General features: G+C 40.9%; 3 protein-coding genes across 4 annotated transcripts; 1 reads left to right on the forward strand and 2 right to left on the reverse strand.

Moving 5' to 3' along the window:
• Positions 1 to 1,919: 1,919 nt before the first annotated feature.
• Positions 1,920 to 3,310, reverse strand: LOC103990062 (protein RGF1 INDUCIBLE TRANSCRIPTION FACTOR 1). 2 transcript variants are annotated; one of them, XM_009409089.3, is made up of 4 exons: positions 3,209 to 3,310; positions 2,881 to 3,129; positions 2,646 to 2,786; positions 1,920 to 2,507 (listed from the first exon to the last, which is right to left on the reverse strand). In XM_009409089.3, exons 1-4 carry the CDS (start codon positions 3,209 to 3,211, stop codon positions 2,172 to 2,174), a joined length of 729 nt encoding a protein of 242 aa, XP_009407364.1. In that variant the 5' UTR covers positions 3,212 to 3,310; the 3' UTR covers positions 1,920 to 2,171. The 2 variants fall into 2 exon arrangements, with proteins under 2 accessions (XP_009407364.1, XP_009407365.1); XM_009409090.3 differs by having other exon boundaries at positions 1,922 to 2,507; positions 2,881 to 3,126; positions 3,209 to 3,309.
• A 473-nt stretch (positions 3,311 to 3,783) lies between these two features.
• On the forward strand, positions 3,784 to 7,739 carry LOC103990061 (protein CHLORORESPIRATORY REDUCTION 6, chloroplastic). Its single transcript, XM_009409088.2, has 4 exons — positions 3,784 to 4,066; positions 6,624 to 6,752; positions 6,829 to 7,037; positions 7,202 to 7,739. The coding sequence occupies exons 1-4, from the start codon at positions 3,868 to 3,870 to the stop codon at positions 7,406 to 7,408; spliced, it is 744 nt and encodes a 247-aa protein (XP_009407363.2). The 5' UTR covers positions 3,784 to 3,867; the 3' UTR covers positions 7,409 to 7,739.
• Positions 7,740 to 8,493: 754 nt separating this feature from the next.
• On the reverse strand, positions 8,494 to 9,898 carry LOC135639512 (uncharacterized). Its single transcript, XM_065153284.1, has 5 exons — positions 9,669 to 9,898; positions 9,501 to 9,568; positions 9,338 to 9,428; positions 8,972 to 9,015; positions 8,494 to 8,886 (listed from the first exon to the last, which is right to left on the reverse strand). The coding sequence occupies exons 1-5, from the start codon at positions 9,736 to 9,738 to the stop codon at positions 8,689 to 8,691; spliced, it is 471 nt and encodes a 156-aa protein (XP_065009356.1). The 5' UTR covers positions 9,739 to 9,898; the 3' UTR covers positions 8,494 to 8,688.
• Positions 9,899 to 13,959: the final 4,061 nt, after the last annotated feature.

The following is a 13,959-nucleotide window of genomic DNA, read 5'->3' on the forward strand; positions in this document are numbered from 1 at the left end:
AATCTTATTGAGTACCCATCTAATCTCGATATTAGTATTAGAACCAAACTAAACATGTAATATAGCTTTTGATTTCATATGCAGATGATCTTTATGACTCCATCAAAAGGCCTGATGCGTGTGTGAGATCCGCCCAAATTCGAATTGGTCCAATGCGATCCACTTAAATCTAAAATTTTCGTTTGTTGCTTTTCTAATCCTCAATAAATATAAGTCAAGATCGAGTCTAATGGATTACCTAACCAATCAATTTCACTTGATCCAAATTATTAATCAAAATATCTAAACGAAAATTAATAATAATATATTCATCGGATCTTTATAAATTAATATTAATTTTATCTATTTTCGATATGAAATTAATTAGGATATTACATTTTAACTCTATAAAATTATTTTTACATAATAACCATCCGCTAATTTCATGCCGCTATTTAGGGCTTTTAATTTGCAGTCAAAGTCAAAGTGGTTGAGTGACAAAGATCTTTGGGTTTTGAAAACATTAGTAGTAGAGATAATAAAATGAGGAAACGACATGCACGAGTGCACCTCCCCAAGTTTTCCAGCTGTGCTGGTTTGCTGCTCCAAATTGTATGGCCATCATAGACAGGTAAAATTAGGCTCAGTCGTCACTGCAGCCGCATATAGTATTTTGGAGATGACAAGTAACTCCCGGCTCTGATCTCGAGATGGTTGGACATGCATGCTCTCTGACAAGCTTGTATTGATGAGATCAAACTTCATTTGACCATTAAGGTGAGGAGCAGCACTCTATTATGTCTTTACCTGACCACATAATTGCCATTAACTATATGAGTTACGTGAACTTTTTGTCCTTGTATTTGGACGCTCTAATTCTTCTACTGGCTTTCACTTGTAATGTTATACCGAATATATATAAACACATCTATATTTAATGACTGTGAGCTGTTCAGATATAAGATATAGTGTTTTTTTTCTTTGTTATTTTGGTTGAATATAAAAAAAAAACAATGAAAATACCAGCTACTACTTCACAGCAAGCAGCAAAAATCATTATATGTCTAAGGGGAATTTGAAAGCATTATATATAGTTTTATGATGGCTGTTGGTCTTATGTGCTACCACCAGTAGCCTTTCAATCAAACTAAAATGAGATCTAATGTATTGTAATTGCTTCGAAGACCAGTTTCCATTCACATTCTCGTCTCCCAAAATCTGGCAAATGGATACAAAAGGCAACTTATTTATGTGTCTTCATGTGCGCTACTTGGACTAGAAATAAATAGGGTCAAAAGAACTCAATAGAGGTGAACATTAGCAGAGAGTCAGAAGAAGATAGATTTACAGGCTTTTTTCTTTTGCAGAGTCAGAGGAATGTAGAGAGAGAGAGAGAGAGAGAGAGAATTTTTTTCTTCATTTTTAGACATCTTAGTTTTCTGTCGTTCCACCTAACAATGTTGATTAAGCTGCAAACCAATTGCTTCTCTGTAACCCATTAAACACCCTGTAGATTCTTTACTCCCACCTTTTCCCTCTTTTTGTGATGTTGTATTTCCTTTCTCCTAAATTCTTTCATCTGTACTGTCTAGTTCTTAATTCCATCAGGATTTAGAAAAGACTATGCTTTCCAGCTGAATCCATAATGTTAGTACTGGTAATCACACATTTAAATGATATAACCTTAACTCTTCTGGAATGACAATTTCCAGTGATCAGGTTTTTCAAACCTTAAAGACTGATAACATGCATCAGAAATTGAACATAAGAAGTCCTCTTAATATGAGTACTAACAAGCTTTAGGACTGACATATATCAAGGACGAAGTATTCGGAGAACAGCTAAGTAACAAAGAGTGCTGCAGCACATGACTCTTAGTCGTCTAGCCCTTGCCAATATCTTATGCTAATCAACTGTACTGGTTGGAAGAATTCTCCCAAGCAACTGCCACATTTCATGTGGCCTCCATATGCAAAGGCACTGCAAAGTCTAACATACAGAAGGAACAACAGAAAGTGCTCCAGTTCAGGCACTCGGGGTGATAATTTAAATGTCTCTTTGGAAAATGTACAGTGAAGCTTGGAACTGGGAGTCACATGATGCTCATTTATGGAAGCCCCTCCAAGTTAGTTTAACAGGCAGGAAGAAGAAGAAGAAGAAGATGACGGTCAAGAAATAGCAACAGGTCTATTCTAACATAGAGGAGATCTATGTGGAATGCCCTTCCTTCTGCTCATGTTTGTAGCCATGTCCTCGGTATCGACTTTGTTAGCTGACCTTGAACATAGATTTATGCCACTGCGCTTCTTCCGGATGAAGTTAAGGTACGGGACATTGAAATCCTCCGAGTCCGACGAGCGCATGGGATCATCGCCTTCCACGACGGTGGAGTGTGTCGTCTCGTTCGTATCTTCGTCGTCGCCAACCTCGGTGTCAGGTGGTACGATGGAGTCGGGGCTCAATTGCAGTGATTGACATCTCCTGATGTAGTGCGAGAAATCCTTCTTGTGTCTTGCTATGTAATCTACCTACAAGGGAGGCATTTTGTGGCATGAGAAGAGATTTCGACATGATCCATTGCCATCGATGCGATCTGAGATTTGTAGTTGCACATGCGATCGCACATGAGAAGGGATTTAAGATCATCTTTCTACTATGCTACTCACCTTGCACTCCAGCGAGCAATGGATGTAAGGTTCTTGGAGGGTCCTGTCACAGGAAGTGCACACGTTTCCTGCTCCTTTGAATTGTCTGCTCTGCGGACGCTTCTTGAGGAATACTACCTTTGAACTGTTGATGGTGTAGGACTGCGATGCTCGAGTAACAGGAGAAGATGAATCAGATAAGAAACTATCATGTAGATTAGAGATACCATCACATACTATCTTTCGTGATGTGAACCTGAACGCTGGAGCAGTCGATGAGCTTGTCAAGGTCCTGCAGCCGCACAACGTCATGGTAGACGTAGCGCCGCACCTGCACCAGCCTGTGGAGGCGGTGAGACCGCAAGCAATGGGGGCAGATAGCCGTGCAACAGTCCAAACAGCAGATGTTCTTCTCGTTCTTCCTCGCGCTCTCGTGCACGGAGCAGCCGACGAAGAACTTTAGCTTGTCGAGAGCCTCCAGCCACGCCGGCTTGTGAGCTCCCTGCTGACCAACATTGTCAAGAGATCCATCAGTTGAATCTGCCAAGTCGCATCGAATCAAAGATGATGAGAGCAACACAGACCATCTTAACTTCAACAACCGAGAGCGGACTTCACAAGCCCCCGACGTGTTCTGCAGCAGGAGAAGAGGCAGAGACAGGGTGAAGGAAGGACGATGAGATAGGGTTTTGAAGGAGGCATTTAAGGAAGATCACAAGGGTGCACAAGGTATATATATTAATGTACCATAGCGAGGGACACTATATTTTGTCAAGGGAGTGAAGGTGTTATGGAGTGGGGTGGAGCCATAAAGAAAGGAAGATATGAGGAGAACGTGGAGGCTGTTTCCATGTCTCCCTTGGCCTGTCCTTCTACAGTGGCCAAACTCTTCTTGGCCGATGAGCCATGCCCTGTAAACTAATCCAAGGGGCGCAGCAGCCCGAGGAGGTCGGTTGCTCTCGACAGTCATTTGTGCGTGGCACCGCGTGGGGCTGTGAGTCTCACCACGACGACACTGCCTCGGGCTTTGCCATGTCTAACAACTTGTTGACGTTTTGATTTCAATCACTCCTCCTTTCAAAATTGGGCTGAATTCCAATAGCCCACAAACAGGCAGAGGCGGCCCACCATCGGTTAAACAGCCGTCCTATCCATTGTTTCTGAGGCCACGGGCGCATTCCCGATAAGCCGTCGCTTAAAGTGAACATGATTTGGTGAGAGACGAGGAGAGGAGGAAGCGGCGATGGCACTCACCATCCGCCATCTCTTCTCTCCCCTGAGACACTGCGCGCTCTCCTCCAACGCCAGTCCATTCCCCTCCTGCAAGCCCATAGCCACCCCTGCCCTCACCGGCTGCAGGGCAAGGCGCGGCGACGTCTCGCTCTCCGTCGCATTCAACCCCTCCGGCAACTTCGACCTCTCTCTTACCGGAGAGGACGAGGGTGAGCTCGGTTCCTTCTGATAATGCCCGCATTTTACTGCGTTCTTTATGTATAGTCCAGCATACACCGTCTGTACCTGCTAATTTGTGGAACAACTCGAGGTAGTATCACCGGGCGAATACTCAATCCGGATTAGATATTGTTGTTATCTTCATATGTTATTGTTTGAGTTTAATGTAGCTGTTATATTTTGCATATTACCTGCTTGAAGAAAGGCTTCTTCAGCAGAACATAAAGACGTGAAGGGCACTACTACAACATGTGAATTTGGCCAAATATTATAGGAATCCGCTTCATATATTTAGGCAGAGGATTTGTAGGACTAGAACAAGCAGCTTTGTAAGATAGGATGCCATAAACTCGTACCTGATAACTTCTTTGGTTCAAGTAAAGGGCATCACAGAAGAGGACTAAAGTTCGAAGAAATAAGAATCATTATATTAAGCGACAGGGCTTTGGAGCATGTTTATGTTTCTTTATGTTTTCCGATCTTCATGATTGTTACTCTTCAGGGCTTTGGAGCATGTTTTTGCTTTTGATCTTATGAAGTAAATTTGTTAGCTGCTAGTATGGCAAGAGGTTGTCTGGAGGCCAATGTTGGGGAACTTTGGCATTGATATGATAGTGAAAATATGCTCTGATGCGGCTGGTGATGATGCATGACCCGATTGCTGAAATTTCTTGACAGGTTGAGACCTAGAATTTCTTTTCTTGATTTTGCCTGATCTGCACATATGGTTGGTGAATCTACAAAATTGAGCAAACTACTTTTCAGAGGATTACTTCTGAGGGAGTCGCCAAATGGCATATTTCTTAAGAAGTGCCACCCTAATTAGATGACATTTGTGATCTATTTTGGGTCGCAGGCAAAAGTTCTGAACCTGTGAGGGAAGCTAACTTCTGACCAGTATTTGTTATTCATTTATAGGACAGGAGTATGTTGCACATACAGAGATTGAAGAAATTAACTTCATATTAGGCAGGAGACTGGTTTATGTAATTGAAGATATGGTTGAAGGTGTAGAGCAAGGATTTAGGTCTTGGATTGTTTTTCAGTAGGTCCTCATGAGTTTCAATGTGGGTAGTCTAATCAGTTTTATCAAAATTTTCCGTCTAAATTCAACAAAAACCAAAGACAAAAAGAAAAAAAGATAGGAAATCAATTAAACAAAGAAATTATGTTTGCCATCTTTGCTTTTTAGTTATGCGTAGTTAATTGCTCTAGGCTAAAATTGGTATTGTATTGTCAATATTCTGTTTAAATAAAATTTATTGGACAAGCATATTTTCTAAATTATCTCTAATATCACGTGAGGTACTACTATAAAAATAATTTACTTGAAATAATTTTATTTGGATAACTTGTAGAAGCCCCAAATGCAACATATACATAACACAACAAAGCAAAATGTAGCAAGCATTCATTCAAATATTCAGGAACTTGTGAATATTACTTGAGATCTTTTAGGTATGTTGCCCTTCTGTGATATATTTGTATACTCAGCATAGGACTTTTCTGTTAGGCACAACATTTTTATTGGATAGAAAAAACAATGAATTAAACATTTTAAACATGTAAAAGGTGATACATATAAGTTACATTGAGCAGAAATTTTTAGATTGATCTTGAAGTAGAAAAACAAGAAAAAATTCAGAGGAAAATTCACCAAAATGATAAATAATTAACTAGAAAATGGAATAAGCTAGTTAAATTCTAATTTTAGCTAGTTTTAATCCTTCAGTATAATTGAAAGATGAACAAAACTGGCTGAAATCCAAAACTAGTCCTGTGTTTTAGACTGATCATAGCAGACTGATGCTAGACTATTGTTAAGTAAATTGCAACAATGGAATGTTGATAGGTACAGATTTCTATCTTTTATTATTTCAATCTTTACAAGGAGTAGTACGAGTAAGCTGTGTCTCCATTGAAATATACAGGTTGGTTAGTGCATTATTGCATAAGTGATAGGTCTTAGGTTCGAATTCATGTGTGAATGTCATGTACGTCATTTAATGTAACAAAAATTTCTTTGAACTTTTTAAGATGAGTAGAAAGCTATTGCACCAAGGGTAAAGTTTTTAGATAGTGAAGAATTTGCCAGACATTAGAGATGCTTACCAGAGATAATTCAAATTGGATAGAGAAATGACCTTAACCATTTTGAAAAATATTCTGTTGGAATTATCTTTCTTAGTATCTGAGAAAATGGTTGTTGCTGCAGTGCGTGCCCAATGGTTGCACCAATTCCATCTTCTCTCTGTATATTTCTATGTTTTCTTAGTAAGACACAATAGATTGTTTGCATTTGGCTATACAGGTAACTCGTTATGTTCTTTCTTATCACACGTTTTAAGTAGTATGAGCACTTTGAGCTGATTTAGTTTGTGACACTTGCTTGTTCAAGGGATTCTTGGGTTTATAGTTACATTAAGATTTTGCTATGATTGTTGTTTTATAATTTGACCATAGGTGTGCCTCATGTCGAGTTTTTGTGATCAGAGGTCACGCTGATATATCTGGAAATTAACTGAATTTTGCATGTTTTGGTTCCAGCCCAGCAAGCAGCGCCTTCTCTGCCCCCAACCGAAGGGCGTTATGAAATTGTAATCAACAAAGATATTATACGACGTTTGGACCTATCACCTGTTGAAGCAATTGCAGGAAAAATCTCTTCTATATGTGGTAAGCCAGTGAATCAAACCATCGCTTATTATTGTCAATGATTTATGTTAATGGCACCCTGCAATAAAATTTTCAGCTGAACCAAGAAAGCTTTTGGACCAAACAGTTGGTTTTACGATCAACTATGAAAGAGATGACCCTTATGACACACGTGAGTTATCAGAATTCCCTGATGTAAGGCTATGGTTTGTGAGACTTGATTCTGCTTATCCATGGTTCCCTGTGGTTCTGGATTGGAGAGCTGGAGAGCTTGCTCGGTATGCAGCAATGCTAGTTCCTCATCAGGTATGAAATGTTTATATGAAAAGTATTCCTTTAGATTCAATTTACGATTCCTCTGTTTTTGAAAAGAAAGCTGTCTCAGTCTTCTTTAGAACTTGCAACATTTTATTCCACTGTATAGAATGAGTATCATTTGACTCGACTGTTTGGTTGGAAATGCATGACAGATAAGTATGAGACTGGGCATTGTGTTCAATCCAGAAGCCCTCGAGTTGTTTGTACTAAACAAGGCTTTCACTGTGTATTCGTGGTTGAAACAACAAAAGTTTCCAAAGCCTAAACTGAAGACACGTGACATGGCAAGAATGCTTGGATTCGGTCTGGAAGATTCATTGTTTGACTTGATCGATCAACATCCTCTTCACCCTTCATAAACTTGCAAGTGTAAGCCTTAAGGTGATGATATATTAGATCTTGATGATGAATTGTTGAGTTACCTTCACTAGATCTTCAAAACACTGGTGGCCGAGAAAGTGGAAGATCTGATCGAACCATTCCACGAGATGGCAAGTTTACACTCTCTTACAATGAAACTAGTGAATCTGTACATTTGCATATAAACTGTTAGATCTCTCTGCATGTTTAGGAGAAAGGTTTGATGTCAGTGACAGTGTAAATGCAGACAGATGCCGCATACTGTGTTCTGTCATGTTCTGACTTTTCTGAACATAATAAATAAGTCATATTTGTAATTAGAACTACAAAGTGACAGATACACATATTTTTATTAATAATTGCTTGCAGAAAGCCCTGAGTTGGAGCATTCATGTATGTTGAGGAATGATCAAGCATGACATCTCTCACATTTTTAACAATAAATTTTTAAAAAATAATGAAAACAGATTATTAGGGGGAAATCTAAATTATGATGTAAGAATATCTTCATGTCGTTCATAGCAGGAACAACTCGACTGGTCTGAAAATTCATTTAAAGATATGCATACATATGACTACATATAGCTACATGTTAGCAGTGAATGTAAGTTTAATTGACCAAAAAGAGAACAACTCGACAGTAGGTATCATCATCTTGCTGCCATCATGATGCATGCATATTGTCTTCATTTACTTGAACTGACAATTCCACTGCCTTTGTTGCACCCTCAAACAGTACCATGCCATAACTCACATCCCCCACCCATGCCGCATCACCGCAACCATCCACAGATAGGTTGACCAAGCACATGTCAAGCCGGTGGAGAGCACATGAGCCCACACCTCATGGAGTCCATCCAACCCTTTGCAATCAAGACAGAGGAACACAGAAACACACGGATCCATTAGATGCCCCTTAGATAATTCACCTCTTCCCCGAAGGACACAATGCCTCGATTAACTTGTTGCCAGTCTTTTAAGGACATAAGCCATCACATCTCCAACTCTCCTCGCAAAGGCACACACACATGGGACAAACCTCTCCCCATCTCTGTCCCTCCCTCCGTGTATCAGATCCAATCACTGCTTGCAAATGTGATCATCAAATGCTCATTCATGAAGTTGATAAATATAACGATGATGCATACTTTTTAGTAGTATCTACACAAAATGGGACCTAAGCCAAGAAAACTGCAGCATTTCCTGCAATGCTGCTGTCCGATCTCTCTCCTACTCTACCCACCTAAGCTGTTGGTATTGGTTTGTTCCTGCTAACGTTTCAGTTGTGGATTGGAGGCTTTCTCTTTGCAGGAGAATAGTCCATTCCCGCTATGTCCAGGATGTCGGGGTAGGTCGGCGGTCGCTTCGAAGCAGGCGGCGCCGTGTGGGTGTCGTCTTGGCTCCTATCGGCTTCATCCTTGGAATGTTTCTGATTGTTCTGTGCACTGTCGGCTCCCACGTCGTTGCTCTTACCGCTCTGTGAAAGACCATAGGAGGATGCATGTCAGCGGATGCTGCAGAAACACTCGGTGTTTGTTTGACGCTATCTATAGAATACCAACCTTAGAGGTGGCCATCGCATTGGTCATGAGTTTCCTGCTCTTTCCTGCAACAGCGGATAAAGGGAGACCAACTTTAGAGTCTAGATTAATAACTAGAACAAGCTGAAACCTGCCGACAAATCATGTCATTCTCTGATGTTTAGATGCGTTCAGTGTTGATACTGAGCTAGGAAGCAAAACTGAAAGACTAGAACTGTTTGATAATTAATGTTATCTCGGAAAAACATGATTCCGGTATAGAATCATTTGGCTGCATATTCGTGGTCATGCCAGTTTGTAAGGAACTCGATATACAATAGGTCATGAAGTAGTATAAAGGAAGTAATCTTCATGAAATCATGGATGGACTTCTCCAACTTTTCTTACCTGAGAGATCCCCATGTGATCCCCGTCGAAGCAGTTCTCCTGGAACCCCGCTCTCTTCTTCTTCTGCTTCTTTCATCAAACTCTCTTTCTCCTGGTATCAACATGCAATACAACAGTGTCAGTGAACCGGAAGTAATCAGAAATGCCACAGTGGACGCAGTACCGAGAAGCCACTGACATGGACTTGGCGGTGCAGGGGAGCCAGTGACTCTTCTTCCAACACTCTGGTCCCTGAACAAGAGAAACAAACGCGAAGGTCAGCCACGCTCGGCTCTGGTGAAAGATGAATACCTTCTTGGTTCGGATGACAGGGTTGAGGCTCCGAAGGTACCTTGAGATCTGTTAGCCGATAGTAGTAGAACCAGGAAAAGAAGAAACATCACTGACACCGCAGGCTTCATTGGAAGGAGGTTTGCTCCTAGGAGGACTATACGAGAAGAGAAGATACGTACACGTTTGGGGTACGACTTGGAGATCTGAGCTATCTCCTCTTCTATATGCGGGATGTGGAAGGAGAGAAGTAAGTGGCTAGGGAATGAGTGTCTAAAACTTTCTGACACTTGTAATATATATACACACAGACCTCACTGTTCCATACCTGAGATGAAATGTGTGAAAAGTCCAAACACCAATATCTTTCTCAACAAATAAACTAGCATGATTGACAATTTATGCCATGCTTTCTTATTCTATGTTGTAACTGTCACTCATTAAGGAAGGATGTTCCCCAAAAAATTTGGACTTTGTTCATGCTCATTATTGTCATCGCAAACTAGTCAGATCACATATGTTAAGGTAAGAACGGAATGTGTTTTCTTATGGTTCCTGCAAATTTAACAGGTTTCATATTGGACCCACCCTACTCGTTAAAGGCTTGACCATGAAACAAACATTCATTTGGAAGAGCTAATCGATTGTGAAGATTGGAATGGATTGAAGTGTTGGATTAAACGAGCTTTTGGTTCATTGCGGGCAACACGAAGCCGGCGTTTAGTGTTTGTCAGGTTGAGGTCACCTGAGGGCGGGACCGAGGCCACGAGGACGTCCATGTCGAGGACGGGACCCGGGAGGCCGGAGGCCCCCAGAGAGACGGCGCCACGTGTCCAGCGGCTGCTCATGTTGCATGTCTGTGCTTTGGGCGGCACCACGACAACGTGGTGGCGACGCTGTTGGTGATAGAAAGGTGCAGCTCCCCTCGGCATACAAGGACAGGTCTCCCCCCTCCCTTCCCCCATCTTGTGTGTACCAACTAGTACTTACAAATGGAGCTGTTTCTTCTTGGAATTGGTTGCACCTCCATGCGACTGTGTCAATACTACACCACCACGGTGGTAAATAAGTTCCGACGATGGTAGAGAAGCAGGCGTGAAGCCCACATGACACACACTGCGACGACGAGTGCTCGACTACGTTTAGGTCACAACCAGAGATGGTTTGGCAGGATGGACGCTATCAATGCCGGCAGCGATCTGTGGCCCTACATCAAGTCATTTCAGAACATGGGGCGCCGTTTGTTCCGGCCACCTCGTGCATCATCCATCTCATTGACGACGCCAGTGGCGATCACGATTCTATCATACACGATGAAAAGATGAATCACACTGTTCCTTACAGCACATCATATTTATGTATTTTAATTATGGTTTGTGCACTCGTCGATGCAATTAGTCAATCTTATTTAAACATACATGGATACCACAGACAGAGAGTTTATGTGAATTATGTAGTTTACATCAATTAGGAAGCTACTTGTTGTGACAAAATGACAAGGCTTCTTAAATATATGGATGGAGAATGTTTCTGTGGCATCAGCAGCATATTGACTAAACAATTAATGGAACGCATACTCCTAACCAACAGCTGCACAAAATGTCGATAGGATGAGAGAGGGTGCCAAAATTTGACACGACCAAAAACGCTATCCATGCAACTGTATGGTATTTATTATACATAGTGAGCAAAAGGTTTCGTCTTTAACAAGCCATGATAAGGGTGATATTTCTGCATAGAGTGACAATAAGAAAAATTTTATGAGTTGATTATGAATCAACCATAGGTGTGGTATGCCATGCACTCTCGAGTACTAATCGTACCCCTTCGAGCTAAGCACCGAGCAATTGCTGGGCAAAGCTCATACATCGACGACTAGAGTCACGAAACTTTTTCTCATCGAGACAAGTCCTCTTGCTTTCCGAGAAGGAAAGGATTCGGTGAGGGGATTTGCCTGTACGAACTGGCCGACATGCCATGCTTTTGAGGATGAAACGAAGGGCTTTGGCATCTGACCACGCCTTCCCCTTGTGGTGCCGGGAGTCAAAGATCCTCCTTTCGAGATCCTTCACCACCCTAATCTCCTTTCGACTCGGTACTTCCGAGGGCTCCCACGCCCAAGTTCCAAAGATTTGGGTAGTCCTCGAAACAAGTGTTCCATGTCACTCACTCATCTCTGCGCTCAGTCTGGAGCTGCTTGCTGTGTTCAACTCCTATGTGTTGGTCTTCCTAGGTCCTGCACACTGTGTACCTCTTTCTTGTAGTGCTTGTCCTCGTAGCTTTGGTTTGTGTTCCCTCCCACACGAGTTCCAAGTCTCCATGCACTCATGTATATGGGAAGTGTTCAAATCTATGCCGAACCCAGGAACACCTGGATCCGTCTGTCAAGCAGAGCACTTATGTTTCTGAGCCATTTCTGGGTCGGCTGCATGTTTAACTAAGGACTGCATGATGTAAAACCATTACAAAAAGAAGTGATTTCTTACAGCAAAGTTGTTCACAGAGCTTGATATCAGAGAACTGACGATAAAGATGCAGAAGAGAAGAGAAATAGCAGTTGCATATTGTTTTCTGTTCACCGACCCTTTGAAATTTGAGCTCAAGGCTTCATCGAGGCCGCACCAAATGCCAAGAGGAGTACAGATGGGAAGCAGAGCAACAACATGCTTGTCGGAAGCATGTTCGAACCTTGGATATCCTTGTCTGATTGCTGACACCGACTCATGTTTCTGTGTCCTTTAAGAGACTCCCATAACGCTGCAATCATCAACAGACGGTGCTGTTGGGCTGCTCGAGCTTGATGATGTTTGTGTGATCTTTAACAGATCTAATGTCGATGAGAGCGGTCAAGGAAAACGGTAAAAGGCAAAGGAATAGATCGAGGGATGGGAGATCTCGCAACTTTGTCAGCACAAACCAGAGTCCAGCCAAGAACATTGCCAGATCGAAACAAAAGCTGCCGCTTCGTGTCAATTGCCTTTTGCCCTTGGCTTTTTAGCATGCAACCAAATACCGAGTATGGTGGATAGCCAGCCTCTGGTTGTCGAGCCATGGCGCTCGAGGTCCCCATCCCTCGCAGTTCTTCTTCCTAACGTCTCTCCGTGTTGCGCTCTTCCTCCCTTGCCGCCTTCCCTACTTTTTCCCATCGTTCACATGGGGTTGATGGATTCCCAGCGGAGGCAATTTGCGATGGTCCCCCATAATTGTCCGCGTAGTGTTCGGCAAAATGTCCTCTCGGATTCGGACCAACTTGACAATTTGACGAGAGGACGAGTGGCTTTGCCGTGTGAGTTCTCCATCCGGAATGGGAGGTATTGTAACTTACAATTATTCTATTTTACTAAACTATTATGATGCGAAAAAAAAAATATTAAAGATATTTTACAATATTCTTAATCACTTCTTCAATTCGAATGAACTAATAATAATCATGATTACTCTTATTTGCAGGGATATATATATATATATATATATATATATATATATATATATATATATATATATATATGCTGTATAATCATAGATATATTGATTCCAAACTTTTCTATGGTATATATGTAAGCCCAATGTTGAACATTAGAATTTGATTCCTGTATCGTTGTCGGCTCGACGTGAGAGAACGGACTGGGCCCAGTTAATTGGATTAGGTGGTTGGCCCAAAATAAGCCGAATGATCAAAAGCTTTTGCCCATTGAGTTCCACGTAGAATTTAAATTGGACTCGAACTCGGTTTTGACTGTACTTTATATGATTTATGAGGCTATATATGTGCGTTTATGTTCAATTTATATAATGAATCTCATGTTTTCAAGGAAATATCAGTGTGTTTGTGGTTTCCGTTAATTATCCAATCTCTCAATCAAATAAGGAAGATACAATAATGTGTAATGCTAAAGGAAAGGTATATGCCAAAATATATGGATGAAGAAAATATACATCAAATTAAGATATTAAAAAATACTCATTAAGAATTAGTTTTCGTTATGTCAGGCCTAATGAGTTAATTGGTCTATCAACTTTATTTTATCTAACCCACTGACTAAAATATATTATGTAATGATAAGTCATCTAAATAGTTCTTTTCTACTTGAGCCTTTCAATAAATAATATATTAATTTTTTAATCTAAATTATTGATTAAAATATTTAAAACTAAAATTGATAATAACGAACTTATGAAATCCTTTTACATCCCAAACTACAGAAAATACAATAAATATCAAATTACAGGTAATTAACTCCTTATAGTGGACTACCACTTCATTACTTGTCTACTCTATGGATCAGATATACGGATAATAAATTTTCACTCATTTTTTTTTTTCATTCTGAATACTAATTTTTCTGTAGAAA

The sequence above is a fragment of the Musa acuminata genome, chromosome BXJ3-6 (assembly GCF_036884655.1).
Source record: "Musa acuminata AAA Group cultivar baxijiao chromosome BXJ3-6, Cavendish_Baxijiao_AAA, whole genome shotgun sequence".
Classification (NCBI taxonomy): Eukaryota; Viridiplantae; Streptophyta; class Magnoliopsida; order Zingiberales; family Musaceae; genus Musa; species Musa acuminata.

Excerpts from the sequence above, each read along its gene's own strand:
- LOC103990061 (XM_009409088.2), top strand. The coding sequence starts at position 3,868 with ATGGCACTCACCATCCGCCATCTCTTCTCTCCCCTGAGACACTGCGCG. Across the intron at positions 4,067-6,623 it reads TCTTACCGGAGAGGACGAGG|CCCAGCAAGCAGCGCCTTCT; the intron begins GTGAGCTCGGTT and ends TTTTGGTTCCAG. Across the intron at positions 7,038-7,201 it reads CAATGCTAGTTCCTCATCAG|ATAAGTATGAGACTGGGCAT; the intron begins GTATGAAATGTT and ends AATGCATGACAG.
- LOC103990062 (XM_009409089.3), bottom strand. Across the intron at positions 2,787-2,880 it reads TCGACTGCTCCAGCGTTCAG|TCCTACACCATCAACAGTTC; the intron begins GTTCACATCACG and ends CGAGCATCGCAG. Across the intron at positions 2,508-2,645 it reads ATTGCTCGCTGGAGTGCAAG|GTAGATTACATAGCAAGACA; the intron begins GTGAGTAGCATA and ends CCTCCCTTGTAG.
- LOC135639512 (XM_065153284.1), bottom strand. The coding sequence starts at position 9,738 with ATGAAGCCTGCGGTGTCAGTGATGTTTCTTCTTTTCCTGGTTCTACTA. Across the intron at positions 9,016-9,337 it reads ATCACATGGGGATCTCTCAG|GAAAGAGCAGGAAACTCATG; the intron begins GTAAGAAAAGTT and ends CCGCTGTTGCAG. Across the intron at positions 8,887-8,971 it reads ATGCGATGGCCACCTCTAAG|AGCGGTAAGAGCAACGACGT; the intron begins GTTGGTATTCTA and ends GGTCTTTCACAG.